The sequence below is a fragment of the Equus caballus genome, chromosome 8 (genome assembly GCF_041296265.1).
Source record: "Equus caballus isolate H_3958 breed thoroughbred chromosome 8, TB-T2T, whole genome shotgun sequence".
In the NCBI taxonomy this organism is placed as follows: domain Eukaryota; kingdom Metazoa; phylum Chordata; class Mammalia; order Perissodactyla; family Equidae; genus Equus; species Equus caballus.
In genome coordinates, this window is record NC_091691.1 from 22,640,635 (window position 1) to 22,664,368 (window position 23,734).

At 38.4% G+C, this 23,734-nt stretch overlaps 1 protein-coding gene across 33 annotated transcripts in view; it reads left to right on the forward strand.

Moving 5' to 3' along the window:
• Positions 1-23,734, forward strand: part of TMEM116 (transmembrane protein 116) — a 120,121-nt gene that overhangs the window by 65,567 nt on the left and 30,820 nt on the right. For 21 of the 33 annotated variants that reach the window (XM_070220127.1, XM_070220120.1, XM_070220119.1 and 18 more), the window contains 6 exons: positions 46-95; positions 1,029-1,112; positions 1,450-1,588; positions 3,383-3,527; positions 4,125-4,198; positions 4,964-5,493. In XM_070220127.1, coding sequence (XP_070076228.1) covers positions 46-95; positions 1,029-1,112; positions 1,450-1,588; positions 3,383-3,527; positions 4,125-4,198; positions 4,964-5,170 — 699 coding nt within the window. In that variant the 3' untranslated portion in view covers positions 5,171-5,493. Of the gene's footprint in view, positions 1-45; positions 96-1,028; positions 1,113-1,449; positions 1,589-3,382; positions 3,528-4,124; positions 4,199-4,963; positions 5,494-7,181; positions 7,273-23,284; positions 23,437-23,734 lie in introns of those variants that run through there. The other 12 variants (XR_011420816.1, XR_011420809.1, XR_011420812.1 and 9 more) reach the window with 4 other exon arrangements.

The following is a 23,734-nucleotide window of genomic DNA, read 5'->3' on the forward strand; positions in this document are numbered from 1 at the left end:
GTTGGCAATATTCTAAGACATTACTCACACTTATTCTTTTCATAGGTTATAGATTATACTTGTCAGGTTGGCCAAATAGCCATCATTTTGTCAAGGTAAGATTTTTGCTTTCCTTCCTAGCAAGGTGTAGATTCTCATTACTCTGGGGTCCAGATGGGAACAAATAGGAAGACAATGCCATTTATTTCCATTGAATCTGTCACTCCTAGGTCTTCATGGAGCCTTACTGAGTAGGAAGCAACATATATGTGATCATTTTCCCAGGTAGAATAGGCAAGCAGTTTGAAATTGCAGATTTTGGTTTTAGCCACAATTTTGCCATCAACTCTATGTGACATGCAACAAATATTTCCCTTTAAGTCTTTAGACTTCGAATTCCTTTTCATATATCATAAAGAGTTCTAATAGATGGCTTTCAAGATCTCATCCATCTTTATAACATTGAATGAGACTCTTACAATTATTAAGCCCAGAAAGGGTCTGGATCTCACCTAAAGTGGTGGTCATATCAGAATTGGTTTTAAACTTTGTAACTTTTACTCCTGGATCTTTTCCTCTTACAAGGAGCTGGATATATTTAGCTGGATAAATAATTGATTATTTAAAAGTATGCTTTAAAATTATGGGAGAAAAACTCCCAGGAAGGGGCTGATGCGAATGAAATTGTTCCTGGTCACCATGAAAGGTGAAACAGACTAAGCACAGAGTTCGTTCGTAGATTTTTTCCTTTCACTTTGACACACTTGGATTTTTATCTGATTGCACAACTCCCAGAGATTCCCTATGAAACTGTGTTAGGGCTTATTAACTGAGGTATAAAATGCATTTCCCACTTCACTTTCCCAGGAACTGAAAAAGAAGGAATACTTAAAGTTTTTGAAGTATTTTTCTTGAAGAAATTAAATGTGTATGTATTTATGGAGAGTGGTGGGGTGATAGAGTTGGGAGATGAACAGGAGAATATTTTGCAAAGGGGAAAGGGCATGAAAAAGTCTGAATACTAGGATGATAAGTTTTTTTCCTCCCAGCCTGATACCTCTACTGTTGATGATACCTGTATTCTGTCTGGGCAATGCCAGTGAATGTTTCCACAACTTCAGCCAGAGCCACAGGTAAGGAGCAAATCTGTCATTTTCATGGTAGACTATGTGTATTCTTTGCTATAAACAGAGATGGGAGAAGACTTTGTACATACATTCTGGCCAAGATGCTTGTATTCTAAATGGGCTGTGGAACAACATATAGTCAAGGCTAAAAGTGCAGAAGTAGCAATATAAGACAAACTGACTAGAAGATAATGAGTCTATGAGAAGGAACAAGGTGTTAGGGGCAAGGGTTAGCAAAATGATAAGTAAAATTGCATTCTCATTAACTTTTGTAGCCCCAAATGGGTATCTCTCTAGTCTTAAATCTGTAGCAGTTACTCCTGTCCATTGATTTTTTTCGTAGATGTATCCTGATGTACTCACCACCATCAGCCATGGCTGAACTCTTGCCTTCTGCCGACGCATCAGTCTGTAGCACACTTTATTTTTATGGGCTCACCATTTTCCTAGCCAGCTTTCTACTCAGCCTCCTCACCATTGTGGTATGGTGCCACCCTACCTGCCTTTATGGAAAAAGGGGGAATTGGGAGGGATGGGGCAGTATTCCCAGGGCCTGGGAAAGGTGGGGTGGAGAGGCACTTCCTATAGTCCCTAGAACTAAGAAAGTGGCTAGGAGATATTGACAATTTAATTATTATCTCAGTCTTTTGGACTTCCCAAGATCAAATGATGAGTGGGGAAAAGAGCATGTATTCATTATGTGAGAATTATGCTCACTCTAGAACTAATGTATGTTCCTGTGGATTCTCATGGAGGACCAGACCAAAAAACTAGTATGTGTCAAATATATCCTTTATACAGGTTGACACTCTGGAACATAGGACATATGCTTTGATTTAATTTTCCAAATAATGAAAGAGTTTTCTTTTCTCAATTCTTTATTGGCTATAAATTTGCATTTATGCTATGATTAACTGGAGTTCAGGTGCTAAGTGTCTCAGGCAGTTATTAAATACTCATTTGACATCATCAGAATGATGTACGATTAAAATAATCAGCCATGGGTATGTTATTTATACATAACTGCCCAGTAAAAATCAGTAAACTTGCAAATATACCTTTTTATTTGCCATATCTACTTTTCAGTATTATTTTCTCCTCTCCTCATCTGCCAGTTCAAGGATTACAAATTATGTGCCTGCAGACCAAATTTATCCCACAAGTATGTTTTATTTTGCTGGCACAGCGAGCACATGTGAACCAAATATAATTGTGGAGAATTTCCTTTGAGAATTCAAAAACAAGTTATGGAAATAGCTTAGCCCAAATCAGCAGCTTTGTAGAATGCACAGTGACTAGTTTATATTAAAATGGCTTTGATAGTTTACATTTAGAACTGATTGACAAGAGAGACAGGTCTCCCAAAGCCTGGCACCCTGGGGATCCCCTGTTTGCTTCTTCAGAATAACCCAGGCTTCAGTGGGCATTCAGAATTAGCATTCTGATTGTTTTTTAATCAACAGCTGGTAAACTGGTTTTACTAGACATAAATATTCTCAAGTAAGTTCAGGCTTCCTTTTGATTCCTATGTCTGTGGGGAAAGAAAACTACATGGCTCAACTTAGTTGAGTAATTGGGTTATTAACTTAGAGAGTGGATCTGGATTATTAAGGAAAAGTTTCAGATTTGTTACCAAGATTATTACCTAATTTACTCCCTACAAAAAGCACATTGGACTTCTGACCTGATTTATATTTCTTTTGTTAGCTAAATCTTATTCAGATAGCCCCCAAATGGAGGCGAAAACAATCTGTTTTCCAGCTAAAGACAAAAAGAGACTTCCTAAACCTCTTTTTGCTTAGAGTTCAGAATTTAAGCTTAGCCACTAAAGTGTTCTAAGTAAAGTATTTATTTTAAGGATATTTAAAGTGCTAAAGCATTTATTTTAAGGGTATTAAGCATAGAACACTTTCTAACACAATCTCTAATAAAGTGTTTTGAAAGAGGGTCAGGTTAGATCTTAGTTTTAACTTTCCATGCATATTGTGATTAACCTCAGTGAGGAAAAAAAAGGCTGAGGGTTGATGTAAGGTTTGTGTATTGAACATGGTAACTGTAAGTTTGGCTAATATCTGTCCATTTCCTTAGCCAAGCAAGAGTTCACTCTGAAGATAATTTTCTCTCAGAAAAACCTTGGTGTCAGATGGTAATGACAGGACAGTGGTCTTTCCTGCTGTCAGATCCCAAGAGGATGATCCTTCTTAAATGGTAGGAGAATAGACCTGGGAAGTTTTACTGAGCCTTAAGTAAACTACTCACTGTTCTCCCCATGTCAGGTCTTACTCATCCAAGCCCAGACACTGTATAAGAAGTTTGTGAAATCCACTGGCTTTCTGGGGAGTGAACAGTGGGCAGTGATTCACATCATGGAGCAGCGAGTGCGCTTCTACCCAGTGGCCTTCTTTTGCTGCTGGGGCCCGGGTGGGTATCTTAATGGAAAGAGCTGGGCAATGAAGAGGCAACTACTGGGTTCTGATCAAGCAAAGTGGTCTCACCAAGAAAGATGACTGCAGACACCTGTCCAACTTGTAAAATTTCCATTAGTCCCACCTCTATTTCAAGTTCTTCCCAACCCAACCTCCTTAATTTTCTTTTTCTTATGTTTTAGAAATTAAGATAATTAGACATGAGATGCAACCTGATATGCAAGGAAATGTCCTGACAGAACTCAGAGATATTAACACCTGCCCTTCCTACTACATAAAGTTGTAGTGAGGATCAGATTGGATAATATTTGTGAAAGAGCTTGGTAAATCCTAAAATGTTAAGAAGTATAACTTATCTTCCTGTGGTATGTCTTGCCACCATTGCTACACTAATAAATCTGCAAAGTTTAATCAATGAGGAGTAGAGGTTGGAGACCCAAGGCCCAGTGGTTTATATAACTGATTAATCTCACTGCTAGTCTTCATTATGCTTATAGTTTGTATTCTCACAATGCTTAGGCACGTATACTAAAGAAGTTTATGCTCAAGCAGCCAGGGCTGGCAACAAGATTTATACTTTGTGTTTTCACAGCTGTCATTCTGATGATCGTAAAGCTGACTAAACCACAGGACACCAAGCTTCACATGGCCCTCTATGTTCTCCAGGTAACACCTTCAACATCCAGGATCTCTATTCTCACAGCCTCATATCCTATTCTCTTACACTGTCGTTACTCAGTAAGCACACATTTTTCCCTCAGAGTATTTATTTCTACATTGCAAAGGAGAAAATGTATTATTTATATTCAGTTATGAAGAAGTTAAATTTTCCTCACAGATGAAGTAGATACTTTAGTGAAAGTGCTGCCATGCATTCCAGAGCATGTGTGTCTCTGGTCAATTTCATTTTATTGATGTGTTTTTAAGGGATGGGTAACGAAAAACAAGATCTACCAGATAATGTTCTTATGAAACACTGATAGTGACGTGACTCTCTCCCAACCAGAGTGAATTGAGTGGGATAAATTTTCTATTCTAGGTGAATGGGGAGGGAGGCGTAGAGAAACGGAATGATTCTCTTTTCCTTGTTTACCAGATTTAAGAAGGCTTTTTGGACTATCTGACTGTGTGATAGGGCAGTTTTCCCAAGCCTCACCTGGGAAATGGGGAAATAATGAAGGGCATTGAAGCCACTTCCTTGTCCTTATGTATACACTAACAAATATGACCAAGTCTCAGTCATCCATGACAAGGTACAATATGAAGAGTGAGTTCAGGAAGAACTAGAAAAATATAAAAAACTGACGCCAGATCTTGATGTTTGAGATAGAGGAAATATGACAATGCTTTATAAATAAGGGGAATGGGGACTATTCCTTAGATCTCTGAAAACCTGAAGGATGGGCTCCATCACCCCTTCATCTCCTCCAGGCTCTAACAGCATCATCCCAGGGTCTGCTCAACTGTGGAGTATATGGCTGGACACAGTACAACTTCTACCACCTAAAGCAAGAGGCTCGGCGTGATGCGGACACCCAGACACCATTGTTGTGCTCGCAGAAGAGATTCTATAGCAGGGGCCTACATCCATTGGAATCTACCCTTGCTTTTGCCACCAGCACCTCCACCATTCTTTGAAACTATAATACTGGATCATCCAAGGACTGGAGTTATTCTACACTAATGGACGGGGAAGAGTGTTGTGGAAGAGCATCTTAAGTCTTTTCTAACCATGCTTTAAACTCTGGAAGTGAAAGGGGATATAGTGCCTTGGTTAGTAGCTATTCTAGGTGAATTGTGTAGGACCTCTCCATTATTCATAGATTGACTAGTGATTCTTAAAGTCTTTATTCAGGGAAATGAAGCCACTTTCCATCTAAGAGATAGACTCGTATTACCTTAATGAATATTATATTTGTCTAAGTCTCTTCTAGAAAAAATAAATTCCAGATTATTATTTATACGTGCCGTTACCAGACTCTCTACTCCATGGCTGTGGGGGACGTAGGGTGGCACGCAACAGCATACTCAGATCTTACCATTGCTATTTCTCTCTCTCTGAGGTTGGACAAAGAAAGTCTTGGATTTCTGTTCTTTGAAGTTTTGGGAATTCATAAGAAGCAAGGACAATCACTGTCAAAAAAGTGGCAGTGGGATGCTCAGACACACCACATCCTAGTCTCTAGTATGTTCAGTGCTGTTCTAGATCTTGACAATAGGGACCATCCTGCTCTAGAAAATTAAGGCCAATCTTTTGAGGTTACAGGGGATTATAAAATTTAAAAGAAATCAGAACTAAAAGAACTCTAGAAATCAAAAACTCTCAACTCTCATTTACAAGCAGAATCCAAGGTAGGTTCCATAGTGCCTAGACATAGAATTAAGTTGAAGCACATGAACTTGCCATTTTTGTGGGTGGAAACGGTCTAATCTCAATTTTACATGGTTCAACTTAACAGTAAATGCTAAATATATGCTTATAGAATAAATGAATGAATAAGTGAATAAATGACTGATAAGTAGAATTTGAACCTTTTGGGAAAGAAAAGATTCTCAGACTGCAGAGCTTCATTTATAAGTAGTAATATCTAATCTGTTTCTTCCTCTTCAATTACATAACAAGGGATGTTTGGTCTCTCTGGTTAAGTTATGAACAAGGTCAGTGTGAGGCAAGGGCATCAGGTACTATGATGCTGAAACAAAGGGGAAAGCCAAATGGACCAAGTGACTGGAATGATAATCAACTAAAGCATCTGGAACTAATAATCAGATGCTTCTCACCTAATAAATTCCCTTGATCTGTCCAAGGCAAAATCCTTAAGATTAGAGAAAATTGACAGAGTAGATTACAATGGGGGATTATACAGAATACTCTGAAAAGTAAGTTCCAGAGGTTTTTCCAAAGGAGCTTTCTATAACATGTTAGGGAGCTCAATAATAGCTCTTTAGGTTTTAGGCCATGAGCTTTTAGCCTTACAATGGAGGGTAACCTGGCCTTGTTCCTTCAAGATCACATCTTGAGACCTCTCATTGCCCCTGCTCTGGAGACTCTGATTTCTGGATAGCACAGAACAAGAAAGATTACCTCAGCTAGGCAGCTGCTTTAACTTCTTTTAATTTAAAAACTAGTAAACATTTGACATATAGAAAGACAGACAGAAACAAGAAAGACGTCCCATTTTCCATAGACCTTGAGAGACACCAGAACTAAGGAGTCTGATCCTTAAAAAGTCCTTCCATTGTCACTTCATATTTGGCTTTGTTACCAGAAATAAGGTAATTATTAAATGTTTGTTAGGTTTGTTCACTTTGCTTTTCTGATGAATTTTTTGCATTGACACTGGTCTTAGATTTTCTATGGTTGTAGGCAAACAAAAGGATAGTAGGAATGAGAAATAATAAAAGGCTAGACACAACCAGATTAGGATTCTCAGCTTTTCATCATACTGAGAGTCAGAGGGGACACGTGGAGCTGCCCCCATAACCCTTGAATTTACATGTAGGAGTGGCATAGATGTAGACACAGTGGCAGTTCTTTAAATTGTTGCAAATATTCTTCCAGTGATAATTTGTCCAGGTTGCAGTCATAGTGGAGTATAGTGGTATCTAAGCAGGTTCCATTAATACAGATCTTCTGTGGACCATGTAGGATACCATCCTTCACCTTCTACTTGTCAGCCGTGTCTATGACTTCAAAAAACTCTGCACCCCAACACCATGTGTCCTGCATGGCGAACTAGGTAAGTCTTTGATATTTTGGGGGTTTTTTTGGTTTGTTTTTTTGAGGAAGACTAGCCCTGAGCGAACGTCCATGTCCATCTTCCTCTATTTTTTATTTGGGATGCCTGCCACAGCATGGCTTAATAAGCAGTGCATGGTCTGTGCCTGCGATCTGGGCTGGTGAACCCTGGGCTGCCTAAGCGGAGCATGCCATCTTAACTGCTGTGCCACTGGGCCAGCCCATGTTTGATGTTTTTTAATGCATGGGAGCCTTTGGATGTTTTCACATAGCAGCCTCCCACATTTTACATCTTTGGCCTTGCACTTGCTGACGATTTTAAACATCTGTTTAGATTCACTGCCACGATTTCCAAACCTGTCTTCCTTGGTATTCATGTAATGATAACAACTTTCCTGGGCAACTTTCCAAAGACTTTAACACACTGATTCTCTAGGCTTCAGTAGGGGCTCTGTTAACAACAACCTTGTTCTTTGCAAAGTGTGCCATCTTGCTTTTAGGTATCTGTCTGGTACCACTTAGAGGTGCCATTATAGTATTCTGGGAGATCACACTCATCCATGCTGAGGTGACAGGATGTGGTTGCCTTTAGAAATTTGCAGTTTTTGCAGCACGATCCAAATGCACAATCTGAACCCTTCTTTAACTGGCATGAGGGCAGACAGCAGTAATCCTTTTGACAATCAAAGACACTGCCATAATCACATTCTTCTCCTTTATCTACTATTGTATTCCCACGATATGGCTTTCCAAAGGAGCTTTGGAGCTCAGCTTTATTAAATAGGCAGTCCCCTCTGTGCTTATGCAACAGCTAGTGGAGGTAGTAGAAGCTGCAGTTGCTGAAGCCCCTATCTACGGTAGTAAATTCATGCATAGTGCAGAGGTTTGGCAATGTTACTTGCAGGCCACATGGTGATGCTTCATTCCCAAATTGTGGCTAAGATCATGAGCCATGAGAGCTGTGAAATGTGGTATATCTTTATGAGAGAAAGATTCAACACTGCTTGCTTTCTTGGCAGTGTAGATACCTCTAAAAAATGCATGGCCCTGGTACTTCCCAAGACTTTGGCCAATAATCGTATGAGCAACATCATGCTTCACCCTTCTCAAAAGATGCCAGTCTCTCTGGCGATTAAAATTTTGAAGTGTTTCCTGCAAATTTCAGGATTTGCATTAAGTTTATCTCTGTTCATTTCTCTAACCCAGTAAGCACTACTTTCACATTTAGCTCCTTCATGTACCTGTTGACCAGAGCATGGATATCCATTACCATCATTTGTGTTGTTTTGGTTACACTATTATTCCACATTTGAGACCACTTACTGTCAACCACAGTAAACATTTCCACATACTTGGGAAGTGACCACGTATAGGGCATAGGAACTAAGGAGGGTCTGTTCTCCTCTGAAGTTGTAAAGTGGTTAAGAGCTCTTCCTGTTCGTCTCCACTGATTGCATAAGTCTCACTTAATTTTAACAATATGCTGTAAACCATATGTTCAGAATTCTTTGACGAATATATAGGCTTGATGCCAAAGACAGTATGATGTAGGATCAGGATTACCTTTAGCCCTGAGCAAGTGCTGATAGTCACAAGAGAATCCAGGTCACTCTCTGAATACCCAGTCATCCTGATAAAAGATATGTCCAAACCTAGTTTCCCATTTTGATGTGTATAAACAGAGAAATTCTTGACAAATAATTCTTTTGCTTTAAATTAATAATATGCCATTTCCCTTTTATGAGCAAGACATAGGACACCTTTTCTGCTTTTTTCCCCCAATCCTCTGAACTTCACAATTTTCTAGGGATGACTATTTGGTAATAAAGAGATTCCCACTTACGATGCATCCCATGAAGAATAGTCACTATCAGCAATAAGATGATAAACAGCTTAATATGAGAAGGGCCCTTTCTTAAATGCCCCATCCAAGGATTCCTGGAAGAAAAATTACTCCAAACCTTGCCCATGGCCACTTGATTTCGTAGAAGAAAGGCCAATGGGGAGACAAAGTTTACTAACCAGGGTTGTCATTGTTGTGACCCAAGTGAAACAGCTAATGAATTTGAACATGTTTTAATATGTCTAAGGGCCATTTTTATATTTTTAATAATTGTTCATGTCTTTTCTGCTTTTCCTGTCAAACTTCTGGTCTTTTTTTATCTCAACGTTTTCCCCCAACTTTATTGAGGTATAATTGTATATATTTAAAGTGTACAACATGATGAGTAGATATATGTATATATTGTGAAATATTTATTTATGGTGAATATAAATTTTCTAAAAGACAAAAGAACTAGAAAAGTTAAAGTAATTTTGGAAAACAACAACATGGGAGGAACTGCTCTACTGAATTTCAAGACTGTGTGGTATTGGTGTTGGGATAAACACATAGATTAATGGAACAGAAGAGAGAACCCAGAAATAGGGAGCCCACACATGTATGGCCAACTGATTTTTGACAAAGGGGCAAAAGCAATTCCATGGAGGAAGGAGTCTTTTCAACAAATGGTGCTGAAAAAATGGATGTACATAGATAATAAAATGAACCTCAACCTAAACCTTAAACTTTATATAAAACTCAAAATAGATCATAGATTTAAGTGTAAAATATAAAACTATAGAACTTCTTAGAAGAAAACATAGAACATCTTGGGACCTAGGGCTTAGTGAAGAATTCTTGAACATAACACCAAAAGCATGGTCCATAAAAGAAAAAATCCATAAATTGACCCTCATCAAAAGTAAAAACTCTTGCTTTGTGAAAGACCCTGTTAAGAGGATGAAAAGACAAGCTACAGACTGGGAGAAAATACTTGCAAGCTGCATATCTGATAAAAGACTCATATCTAGAATATATAAAGAACTCTCACTAGCCAACTATATCAAAGCAAACAATCCAATTAGAAAATGGGCAAAGACATGAAGAGGTATTTTACTGAAGAGGATATACGGATGGCAAATAAGCACATGAAAAGATATTCAACATTAGTAGACATTAGAGAAATGCAAATTAGGACCCTGTGAGCAATCACTACAGACCTATTAGAATAGCTGAAATTTTAAAAATACACAATGCTAACTGTTGCTGAGGATTCAGAGAAACTGGATCTTTCATACATTGCTGGTGGGAGTGTAAAATTATATAGCAATTCTGAAAAATAAACAGTTTTTTAAAAAACTAAACAAACACCACAAGACTCAACAATTACACTTCTAGACATTTATCCCAGAGAAATGAAAATTTGGCAATTTGGACTAGTAGACACCATAGATCCTTCCCACTGCTCAGCACAGAATGAGCAGATGAAAAATCCCAGCTCAGTTTTTCCCTGAGGAGAGAGAGTTGATCCATGCATTAAGTGCCCCAACTTCTTGAGGGCTGCTCAAAGAACTGGCATCTGTCTTGCCAGACTTGGAGCCCTGATGAATCTGGTGCAGAATAGCCACCTGGAGGAGACTAGAGATGGTGGTTTGGACTGGTAAGATGCCGTAGCTGCTTCCCCTGGCTCAGCACAGAGCAAGCAGACAAAAACCACAGCTGCCAGCTCCCTTAGAAGGGCAAGTGTTGATAGAGGCCCCCAGAATCTCTGGCTGGACTGATTGGTGGGGGTCTTCTGTATGAGATCTGTCCATGAAGACTGAGAGAGGTGCCTACTTTGTCTAATACACAGACACCAACACAGAGAGTCAAGGAAAATGAATCAAAGATGTTCCAAATAAAGGAGCAAGATAAATCTCCAGAAACTGCCCTAGTGAAATAGAGGTACATAATTTACCTGATGGAGAATTCAAAATAGCTGTCATAAAGATACTCATAGAGGTCAAGAGTACAGTGCATGAACAAAGTGAGAATTTCAACACAATGATAGAAGATATAAAAAAGCACCAGACAGAAAACATGGAGCTGAAGAACATAATAGCTGAGCTGAAAAAGTCACTAGAAGGGTTCAATATCAGATTAGATCAAGCAGAAGAAAGGATCAGTGAACTCAAAGATAGATCATTGGCAATAATTCAGTCAGAAGAGCAAAATGAAAAAGAGTGAAGAAAGCTTAGGGACTTATGGGGTACCATGTAGACAACCAATATACACATTTTGGGAGTTCCAGAAGAAGAGAAGGAAAAAGGAACAGAATTATTATTGAAAGGAATAATGACTGAAAACTTCCAAAATCTGGAGAAAGAAATGGACATACAGATCCATGAAGTATAGAGAACACAAAACAAGGTGAATGCAAAGATGTCCACACTGAGACACATTATAATTAAATTGTCAAAAACCAAAAACAGAAAGAGAATTTTGAAAGAAGCAAGAGAAAAGTGAATTGTCACATGCAAGGTAATGTCCATAAGACTCTCAGTATTTTTTCAGCAGAAATTTTGGAGGCCAGAAGGGAGTGGCATGATATATTCAAAGTGTGAAAGAAAAAAACTGTCAACCAAGGATACTTCACCTGGCAAAACTGTCCCTCAAAAACGAAGGAGAAATAAAGTGTTCCACCGACAAAAGCTGAGGGAATTTATCACCACTAGAACTGCCTTAAAAGAAATGTTAGAGGAAGTTCTTCAAGTTGAAATGAAAGAATGCTAAAAAGCATCACAATAGCATAAGGAAATATGAAACTCATTGGCAAAAGTAAACATATAGACAAATATATAATACTGTATTACTGTAATGCTGGTGGGTAAATCGTTTTTAATTCTGGTATAAAAGTTAAAAAACGAAAGTATTAAAACTAACTAAAAATGTGTTAAAAGATACACAATATGAATAGATGCTAATTGTACCAATAACAAATTGGAGAAGGGGAGAAGTTAAAGTGTTGAGTTTTTATATGTGATTAAGCTAAAGTTGTTATTAGCTTAAAATAGACTGTTATGACTATAAGATATTTTATGTAAGCCACAAGATAACCACAAAAAATGCCAATAAAAATTACACAAAAGAAAAAGAAAGGAATTAAAGTACATCCATACAAAAAAAACACAACAAAACAAAGGAAGACAGCAAAAGAGGAAGAGAGACAAAAGAACTACAAGACTGAAAACAACAAAACTGGCAATAGTAAGTTCTTACCTATCAATAATTGCTTTAAACACAAGCAGATTAAACTCCCCAACCAAAAGATACAGAGTGGCTGAATGGGTGAAAAAACAAGACTCACCTATATGATGTCTATAAGAAATTCACTTCAGTTTTAAGAATACACATAGGCTGAAAGTGAAGGGATAGAAAAAGAAATTCCATGCAAATGATAACCAAAAGAAAGCAGGGGTGACTATACTTATATTAGACAAAATAGACTTTTAAGTCAAAAATTCTCACAAGAAGGACATTATATAATGATGAAAGGAGCAATCCACCAGGAAGATATAACAGTTATAAATTTATATGCACCTGACATCAGAACCCTTAAATATGTAAAGCAAGGATCTGAATAGACACTTTTCCAAAGAAGACATACAGATGGTCAACAGGTCCATGAAAAGATGCTCAACATCACTAATCATCAGGGAAATGCAAATCAAAAGCACAATGAGATATCACCTCACACCTGTTAGAATGGCTATTACAAAAAAGACAAGAAATAAGAAATGTTGTTGAGGGTGTGGAGAAATTGGAAGCCTTGTGCACTGTTGGTGGGAATGTAAATTGGTGCAGCCACTATGGAAAACAGTATGGAGGTTTCTCAAAAAATTAAAAATAGAACTACCATATGGTCCAGCAATTCTGCTTCTACATGGTTATCCAAAGGAAACAAAAACACTAACTTGAAAAGATATGTGCACCCCCATGTTCAGTACAGCATTATTTACAGTAGCCAACACATGGATGCAACCTAGGTGTCTATTGATTGAAGAATGGGTAAACAAAATGTGTATGATAGTCCCCCCTTATCCATGGTTTCACTTTCTGTGGTTTCAGTTACCGGCAGTCAACTCTGGTCTGAAAATATTAAATGGAAAATTACAGAAAAAAACGATTCATAAGTTTTAAATTGTTGTTCTGAGTAGCAAGATGAAATCTTGCACTGTCCTGCTCCATCCCACTGGGACATGAATCATCCCTTTGTCCAGCATATCCACACTGTATATGCTACCTGCCCATTAGTCATTTAGTAGCCATCTTGGTTACCAGATCAACTGTTGAAATATCACAGTGCTTGTATTCAAGTAGCCCTTATTTTACTTAATAACTGCCCCAAAGTGCAAGAATAGTGATGCTGGCAATTAGGATATGCTGAAGAGAAGCTGTAAAGTGCTTCCGTTAAGTGAAAATGTGAAAGTCCTCAACTTAAGAAAAGAAAAAAATTGTATGCTGAGATTGCTAAGAACAAATCTTCTATCTGTAAAATTGTGAAGAAGGAAAAAGAATTTCATGCTAATTTTGCTGTTGCACCTCAAACTGCAAAAGTTACAGCCACAGTGTGTGATAAGTGCTTAGTTAATACGGAAAAGGCATTAAATTTGTGAGTGGAAGACATGAACAGAAAATGCGTTCTGATTGAGGGCAACATGTTGCACCAGAAAGCTTTGGGCCTGTACAAAGACTTCAGCAAGGGATTCCCTGGCACCAAGCAATTTACTGCATGTAAGGAATGGTTACGCAGATTCGGGAATAGGTTTGGACTGAAAGACAGAGAGACCATATTCACGTAACTTTTATTACAGTATATTGTTATAATTGTTCTACTTCATTGGTTGTTATTAATCTCTTACTGTGCCTAATTATAAATTAAACTTTATCATAGGTATGTATGTATAGGAAAAAACATTGTATATATAGGGTTTGGTACAATCCACAGTTTCAGGCCTCCACCAGGCGTCTTGAAACATATGCCCCATGGATAAGGGGGGACTACTGTATATATATATATATATATATATATATATATATACACACACACAACAGAATATTATTAAGCCATGAAAAAGAAGGAAATCTTACCGTTTATGAACGTGGATAGACCTTGAGAGCATTAGGCTAAGTGGAATAAGTCACATAGAGAAAGACAAATACCATATGATCTCACTTATATGTGGAGTCTAAAAAAGAGAAAAAGAGGAACTCATAGATAGAACAAATTAGTGATTGGCAGAGGCAGGGGCTGGGGGGTTGGTGAAATGGGTGAAGGTGATCAAAAGGTACAAACTTCTAGTTATAAAAAGTCCTTATTTGTAAATAAATACTGCATTAATACTGTATTGTATATTTGAAAGGAGCTAAAAGAATAGATCCTAAAAGTCCTTCTGAGAAAAGAAAATTTGTAACAATGTGTGGTGATGCTTGTTAACTAGACTTATTGTGGTGATCATTTCACAATATATACAAATACAAATCATTATGTTGTACACTTGAAACTAATGTCAATTATATCTCAGTAAAAATTAAAAAACAGCAAGCTTTAAAAAAAGTATAAAGTTTGGACATACAAAAAGCTAAATTTTTGTCAAACTAGTTTAATACTTTGTCTTCGTTAGGGCATAATTACATCCATGTAAGGTTATGATGATGTGATCTGGGTTTTCAACAGATTATCTTAAAAACTGTTTTTTTCCTCTCACTTGTCCCCAGAGAATGGAATAGAGTCTGATTCCAGGCTATGAGCATATTCTCAAAAGCACTCCTACAGAAACAAGAAAGGATGTCAGGTCAGGTCCAAGGAGAGAGATGGTCTATCCGAGGCCCCCAGCAGGGCATGACCCCTGGACCCCAGGAGCATTAAAATCTGCAGCATCCAAATGTGTTTTATTTCACCCATTTTAATTTTCCTTTTTTCCCCCAAATCTGGATAAAAATGTAGAACCTGTGCTTTGAGTGACGAAGGGAAGAGTCTCTGCTGGCCTGAGGCAGAACAGACAGGACAATAGCTGCCCAGGGAAAGTAGGTAACGGATGGCAATAAATCACAGTAAGAATTTTGGGGGGGAGTTGGTGTCAAGATGGCAGCATAGGCGGACTCTGAAGTCACCTCCTCCCACGGACACAACCAAGTTACAGCTATTCTTGGAACAATTACCCCTGAGAGAGAACTGAAAACTGGATAAAAAGAACCCCTGCAACAAAGGGCAGTCCTGACTGAAGTTAAAGAGGGAGAAATTCCTCTCTGGAGAGAAAAAAAGCCACCTTTGCAAGCTGCAGAGATTCACAGCTGGCCAGGAGCAATCCTGAGGTATGCAGCCTTCCCTGGAGGAGTAGGGGAGCTGAGCAGGAAAGTGTTACTGCTATAAGCCTCCTTTGGACTCAGCACAACTGAGAAAGTCTCATAATATCTGGCTTTGCTGTCTATTAACTACAACGGGGAATACCCCTAGAAAAGCTATTGGACATAAGCAGAAAAAAGCCAGCTCTTAAAGGGCCCAAGCACAAATTGACCCATTTCAGAATGCAAGCTAAAGTCAGCAGAAAGAAAGGTGCACACTTTGGTAAAAAGAGACTCACCTGATAGGCTCTGGGTGCATCTCAGTGAGAGGTGACACCTCTCCAGGGATTGAGACATTGGTGGCAGCCATTATTGTGACCTAGTAGAGGTGTACTGACACAGATGCTGGCAGACACCATTGGAGTTCTTTCTCTGACCTGTTAGCCCAGGGTCTGCCCTGTGTACTAGAGCACTGATTTAATACAGCTCAGCCAGGACAGGCAGCCCACCCTAGCGACTGGCCCCACCCAACAGGAAGCCCTCAGGCAACTTGTCAGCCTGCATAGACTGGGTGCCTGGATCCCCTGCAGGCAGGCGAGTAGGTCTGTGGGGCAGGGCGTGAGTGAGGAGTGGGTGGAGTGTGTGGGTGTTGGTGGAGTTTGTGGGGGCCTCTGCAGTGGGGCAACTGGGTCAGAATCAGTGGGTTGGGAAGTGTGCATGGGGCAGGACTGTGTTGATGGTATGTGTAGGGTTTATCAGTGGCAGAAGTCCTGTGCTTCTCAAACAGCCACATAGGGGATCAACCCCACCTTCCAAAGCCTGAAACAATTGAGTGCTCCCATGCCTGAGAGATCTCCCAGATGAGACAGCTGACAACAGCCTTGCAGGCCAGAGGCCTACAGCAATTGTAAGCCTAGCAACCAGCTATGCTGGGGGCCTACTGACTTAACAGAAAAACTGCAAGAGGAATGTGCTATTAGACCTTGCAGCCAACTGTGCTGGGGCTCCCCACACCCAATAAAGTGACTGAAGGATCCGTAGCAGCCACATGCAGTTGAGCATTACAACTAACTGGCCAGGTGGACAACCTAGCCTCCCAGGGCACCTATGGCAAGATAAACCCTGTCACAACAGAAGGACACATGTAGCCCACACAGAGGTCACTCCTGGAATATTTGGAACTGGTGACGAGAGGGAAGCATGCTGCTGGGCTTCATCAAGCATCTCTTACATAAGGCCACTTCTCCAAGATCAGGAGATGTAGCTGACCTATCTAATACATAGACATAAGCACAGAGAAAGAGGCAAAATGAGGAGACAAAGGAATACATTCCAAGCAAAGGAACAGGACAAAATCCCAGAAAAAGAACTAAATGAAACAAAAATAAACAGTCTACCTGACAAAGAGTTCAAACAAAAAGTCGTACAGATGCTCACTGATCTTAGGAGAAGAATGGAGGAACTCAGTGAGAACGTCAACAAAGAATTGGAAAATATATATAAGAACCAATGAGAAATGAAGAGTACAATACTGGAAATGAAAAATTCACTAGAGGGACTCAATGGCAGAGTAGATGATACAGAAAAATGGATCAGCGAGCTGGACAAAAGACTAGAGGAAGTCACCCAAGCTGAATGGATAAAAGAAAAAAATATTAAAAAGAATGAGAACAGTCTAAGGGAACTCTGGGACAACATCAAGCACACTAACATTCATATTATGGGTGTCCCAGAAGGAGAAGAGAGAGACAGGGGCAGAGAATCTATGAAGAAATAATAGCTGAAAACTTTCCCAACCTAAGGAAGGGAACAGACATGCAGGTACAGGAAGCACAGAGAGCACCAAACAAGATTAAACCCAAAGAGGCACACACCAAGACGTATTATTATTAAAATGTCAACTATTAAAGATAAAGAGAGAATCCTACAAGCCACAAGAGAAAGTCAACAAGTGACATACAAAGACAACCCCATAAGGCTATCACCTGACTTTTCAGCAGAAACCTTACAGGCTAGAAGGGAGTGTCATGATATGTTTAAAGTGCTGAAAGGAAAAAACCTACAGCCAGGAATACTCTACCCAGCAAGGTTATCATTCAGAATGGAAGGAGAGATAAAGAGTTTCCCAGAGAAGCAAAAATTGAAGGAGTTTATCACCAAGAAACCAGTTTTACAAGAAATGCTAAAGGGACTTATTTAAGTGGAAAAGAGAAGACCACAAATAGGAATAAGAAAACTACGGGGAAAAAAAGGCAATAAAATCACCGGTAAAGGCAGAAATACAGTAGAGGTAGCAGATAAACCACCTATGCAGATAATATGAAGATCAAAAGACAAAAGTACTAAGATTACCTACTTCAATGGTAAGAAGGTAATGGATACACACACACTAAATAAGAGGTTAGATATGATATCAAAAACAAAATGTGGGAGGAGGGAAGTAAAAGAGCTTTTAGAAAGAGGTCAAATTAAAGAGACCATCAACTCAATATAGATTGCTATATACATAGATTATTATATATGAACCTCATGGTAATAACAAACCAGAAACCTATAATAAATACACAAATAATTAAGGGAAAGGAACCCAAACATAATACTAGAGAAAGCCATCAAACCTCAAGAGAAGAGAGCAAGAGAAGAAGAAAGGAAGAGAGAAGAGCTATGAAAACACCAAGAATAAAAGTAACAAAATCGCAATAAATACATATTTATCAATAGCTACTTTAAAAGTCAATGGACTAAATGCTCCAGTCAAAAGGCATAGGGTGGCCAACTGGATAAAAAAAAAGACCCATATGTATGCTGCATACAAGAGACAGACTTCAGACCTAAAGACACTCACAAACTGAAAGTGAAAGGATGAAAAAAGATACTCCATGCAAATGGCAAAGGAAAGAAATCTGGGGTAGCAATACTTATATGAGAAAAAGTAGACTTTAAAACAAAAACTGTAACAAGAGACAAAGAAGGGCACTATATAATGATAAAGGGAACAATCCAACAAGAGGATATAACACTTTGTGCACCCCACATAGGAGCACCTAAATATATAAAGCAATTATTAACAGACATAAAAGGAGAAATAGTAACACAATAATAGTAGGGGACTTTAACACTCCACTTACACAAATGGATAGATCATCCAAACAATATCAATAAGGAAACATTGGCCTTAAACAACACATTAGACCAGATGGACTTAGTGGATATATAGAGAGCATTCCATCCAAAATCCACAGAATACACATTCTTTTCAAATGCACTTGGAACATTCTCCAACGTTGATCACATATTAGGCCACAAAATAAGTCTCAATAAATTTAAGAAGACTGAAATAATACCAAGCGTCTTTTCTGACCACAAAGGTATGAAACTAGAAGGTAACTACAGGAAGAAAATCAGAAAAGCCACAAATATGTGCAGATTAAACAAAATGCTACTGAACAATGATTGGGTCAATGGAGAAACAAAAAAATACCTGGAGACAAATGAAAATGAAAATAAAACATGACAAAATCCATGGGATACAGCAAAGTGGTTCTAAGAGGGAAGTTTATAGCAATACAGGCCTAGCTCAACAAAAAAGAAAAATCTCAAATAAGCAATCTACCAGTGCACATAAAACAGTGGAAAAAGAAGAACAAACAAAGGCCAAAATCAGTAGAAGGAAGGAAATAATAAAAATCAGAGCAGAAGTAAATGAAATAGAAACTTAAAAAAATATAGAAAAAATCAATGAAACCAAGAGCTCTTTCTTTGAAAAGATAAACAAAATTGGCGAGCCTTTAGCTAGACTTCCCAAGAATGAAAGAGAGACTGAGGCTCAAATAAATAAAATCAGCAATGAAAGGGGAGAAATTACAACGGACACCTCAGAAATACAAAAGATTATAAAGGAATACTACAAAAAGCTATATGGCAACAAATTGGATAATCTAGAAGAAATGGGTAAGTTCTTAGAATCATACAACCTTTCAAAACTGACCCAAGAAGAAATAGAGAATTTGAATAGACTAATCACCAGTAAGGAGATCAAAACAGTAATCAAAAACCTCCCAAAAAATAAAAGTCCAGGACCAGACAGCTTCCTTGGTGAATTTTACCAAACATTCAAAGACTTAATACCTATCCTTCTCAAACTCCTCCAAAAAACTGAAGAGGAAGGGAAGCTTCCTAACTCATTCTACGAAGCCAACATTACCCTGATACCAAAACCAGACAAGGACAACACAAAAAAGAAAATTACAGGCCAAAATCACTGATAACAATTGATGCAAAAATCCTCAACAAAATACTAGCAAATCAAATACAATAATACATTAAAAAGATTGTACACCATGATCAAGTGAGATTTATTCCAAGGATGCAGGGATGGTTCAACATCTGCAAATCTATCAGCGTGATACACCACATTAACAAAATGAAGAATAGAAACTACACAATCATCTCAATAGGTGCAGAGAAATCATTTGACAAGATATAGCATCCCTTCGTGATAAAAAATGGGTATAAAATGAAGGTACCTCAACATAATAAAGCCCATGCATATCAAACCCACAGCTAATATCATTCTCAATTCAGGAAAATTGAAAGCTATCCCTCTAAGAAAAGGAACCAGACAAGGATGCCCACTTTCACCACTCTTATATGAGATAATATTGGAAGTCTTAGCCAGGGCAATTAGGCAAGAAAAAGAAATAAAGGGGCCGGCCTGGTAGCGCAGCGGTGAAGTTTGCACGTTCCGCTTCTCAGCAGCCTGGGGTTCACCGGTTCGGATCCCGGTGCAAACATGGCACCGCTTTGCAAAAAGCCATGCTGTGGTAGGCATCCCACATATCAAGTAGAGGAAAATGGGCATAGATGTTAGCTCAGGGCCAGTCTTCCTCAGCAAAAAGGGGTGGATTGGCAGTAGTTAGCTCAGGGCTAATCTTCCTCAAAAAAAAAAGAAAGAAAACCAAAAAGGATCCAGATTGGTAAGGAAGGAGTGAAACTGTGACTATTTGCAGATGACATGATTTTATATATGGAAAACCCTAAAGAATCCACTAAAAAACTTTTGGAAATAATAAAAGAATACAGTAAAGTTGCAGGATACAAACTCAACATAGAAAAATAAGTTGTGTTTCCATACACTAACAGCAAAGTAGCAGAAAGAGAAATTAAAAATACAATCCCATTTACAGTTGCAACAAAAAGAATAAAATACCTAGGAGTAAACTTAATCAAAGAAGTGAAAGATCTGTACACTAAAAACTATAAAACATTGTTGAAAGAAGTTGAAGAAGACACAAAGAAATGGAAAGATATTCCATGCTCTTGGATTGGAAGAATTAACATACTTAAAATACTTCCTAAAGCAATCTACAGATTCAATGCAATCCTTATCAAAGTTCCAACAACAGTTTTCATGGAAATGGATAAAGATTCCTAAAATTGATATGGAACAACAAAGACCCGGAATAGCCAAAGGAATCCTGAGAAAAAAGAACAAAGCTGGAGGTATCACACTCCCTAATTTCAAAATAGGCTACAGAGCTACAGTAACCAAAACAGCATGGTACTGGACAAAAACAGAGACACAGATCAGTGGAACAGAATAGAGAGCCCAGAAATAAACCCAAACATCTATGGACAGCTAATATTCGACAAATGAGCCAAGAACATACAATGGAGAAAGGAAAGTCTCTTCAATAAATGGTGTTGGGAAAACTGGACAGCCACATGCAAAAGAATTAAAGTAGACCATTATCTTACGCCATACACAAAAATCAATTCAAAATGGATTAAAGACTTGAATATAAGATCTGAAACCATGAAACTTCTAGAAGAAAACATAGGCCGTATTCTCTTCTACATCAGTCTTAACAGCATATTTTCAAGTACCATGTCTGATCGAGCAAAGGAAACAATAGAGAAAATAAACAAATGGGACTCTTTCAAACTAAAAACCTTCTGCACAGCAAAGGAAACCACCAGCAAAACAAAAAAACAACAATTGGGAGAAGGTATTTCTAAACCATATATCTGATAAGGGGTTAATATCCAAAATATACAAAGAACTCATACATCTCAACAACAAAAAAGTAACAACCCAATTAAAAAATGAGCAAAAGATCTGAACATACATTTCTCCAAAGAAGATATACAGACAGCCAACAGGCACATGAGAAAATGTTCAACATCATTAACTATCAGGGAAATGCAAATCAAAACTACAATGAAATATCACCTCACTCCCGTCAGAATGGCTATGATTAACAAGACAGGAAACCATAAGTGTTGGAGAGGATGTGGAGAGAAGGGAACCCTCATACACTGCTGATTGGAGTGCAAACTGGTGCAGCCCCTATGGAAAACAGAATGGAGATTCCTCAGAAGATTAAGAATAGATCTACCATAAGGTCCAGCTCTTCCACTGCTGGATATTTATCCAAAGAACATGAAGACACGAATGCATAAAAGATACATGCACCCCTCCATTCATCATACCATTATTCACAATAGCCAAGACTTGGAAGCAACCTAGGTGCCCATCAAGGGACGAATGGATAAAGATGTGGTATATAAACACAATGGAATACTACCCAGCCGTAAGAAATGATGAAATCTGGCCATTTGTGACAACATGGATGGACCTTGAGGGTATTATGCCAAGTGAAATAAGTCAGAGGGAGAAAGTCAAATACCGTATGGTCTCATAAGTAGAAGATAAAAACAACGACAAACAAACAGATAGCAACAGAGATTGGACTGATGGTTACCAGAGGGGAAGTGGGTAGGGAGGTGGGCAGAAGAGGTGATTAGGCACACGTGTGTGATGATGGATTGTAATTAGTCTTTGGGTGGTGAACACAGTGTAATCTACACAGAATTCAAAATATATGACCAGGTACACCTGAAAGTTATATAATGTTGTAAACCAATGTTACCGCAATTTAAAAAAAAATTTTTTTAAAGAATTTCGGGGGAGCAGCTGGCTGGGTCACAAGTATCTACCAATACAGGTTATTAGAACATGTAAGCATTCCTCAGAAATGCCCCAAATATAATGGGGAGAGGAATCAGGTGAAAAGGTATACTTCCTAAAGACATTCACACATAGTGCAGAATGAACTATCATCACCCATGCTTTACAGGAAACGCTGACTCTTGGACGTGGAGATTTCACACCCTGAGTTACGTCTACCTGCTCGTTCCCGCTCACATTAAAACTGGCCCCTTCCTACCATAGTCTCTTTTAATTGAGTTCAACCTTCTTTTGTTGGAGTTTGGGGTTTTATAAACTTTTTATGACTTACTTGGCTGTTTATAAATATTTAGCAATATTGCATTTGAGCAAGATTTTGTTGTGCTAGGGAGTAGCAAGAGGCATCCTGCCCAGGGAATGAATCTGGCCCTATATTTTAAGGCTAGCTCTGCTTAAATCATATACTTGGTAAACATTTATTAAGCATCTACAATGTAAGAGGCTCACGGCACTGAATCGGTTGGCAACATGCCTCTCCATGATGTCAGGATGTAACAGGAGAAAAGACATTTTCATCAAGAATGACTACATAATTTGGGGATTCATAATTGAGGTCAGTTAAGGACAGGGCCTTCCCCGTCACTTTTTCTGAAGGAAAAGCCTCATGAGGTAGTTGAGAATGTAGATTGAGTCATACCTGGGGAAGACATGCAGCTTCCATCATTTACTAGCTCTAGAGCAAATTCTCTTTGGTGTGATTCTTCGTGAACAAGATGAAAGTTCCATAGAGTGGTTGGAAGGATTAAATTAAGACAGTGAATGTAATGTGTTTAATACAGTTTGTGGCACAGAATGAATAATGTTAATTGTTATATTTGCTTTGTGCTCTCTTCACAGAGAAGTATCTACCACCTCCAAAGCCCTGTTACCTGTAATTGGAGGGGTTCCTTCTGATGTCAGTCAACAAGTTATTAATTTCATTCAATAAGTTAAAAAGAAAAATAGAAAAGACAAAATTTTAGTTTCATACATGTGCTCAGCACTGTGGTAGGGGGCTCTGTACTGTTATAAAATTAGTATAAATACAGTTTCCTAACTCTAGGTGACGTTCATCAGACATGAGACATCTGAAGGTCTGAAGTTCATCCCAGGAAGATTAATAAAAAGGAAAGGCTATGAAAGCTGCTCTCGAGGAAGAAATCTTGGGTAAAAAGGGAGTATGGCTATAGGAAGGACCTGGAAATACTGGGAAGTAACAAATTTAATATACATACATCATGTTAAACATCTGCCAGATTTGAAAAGGTGGATAACTTCAGCACTGACTTCTTGATCCTGGGGTGATCA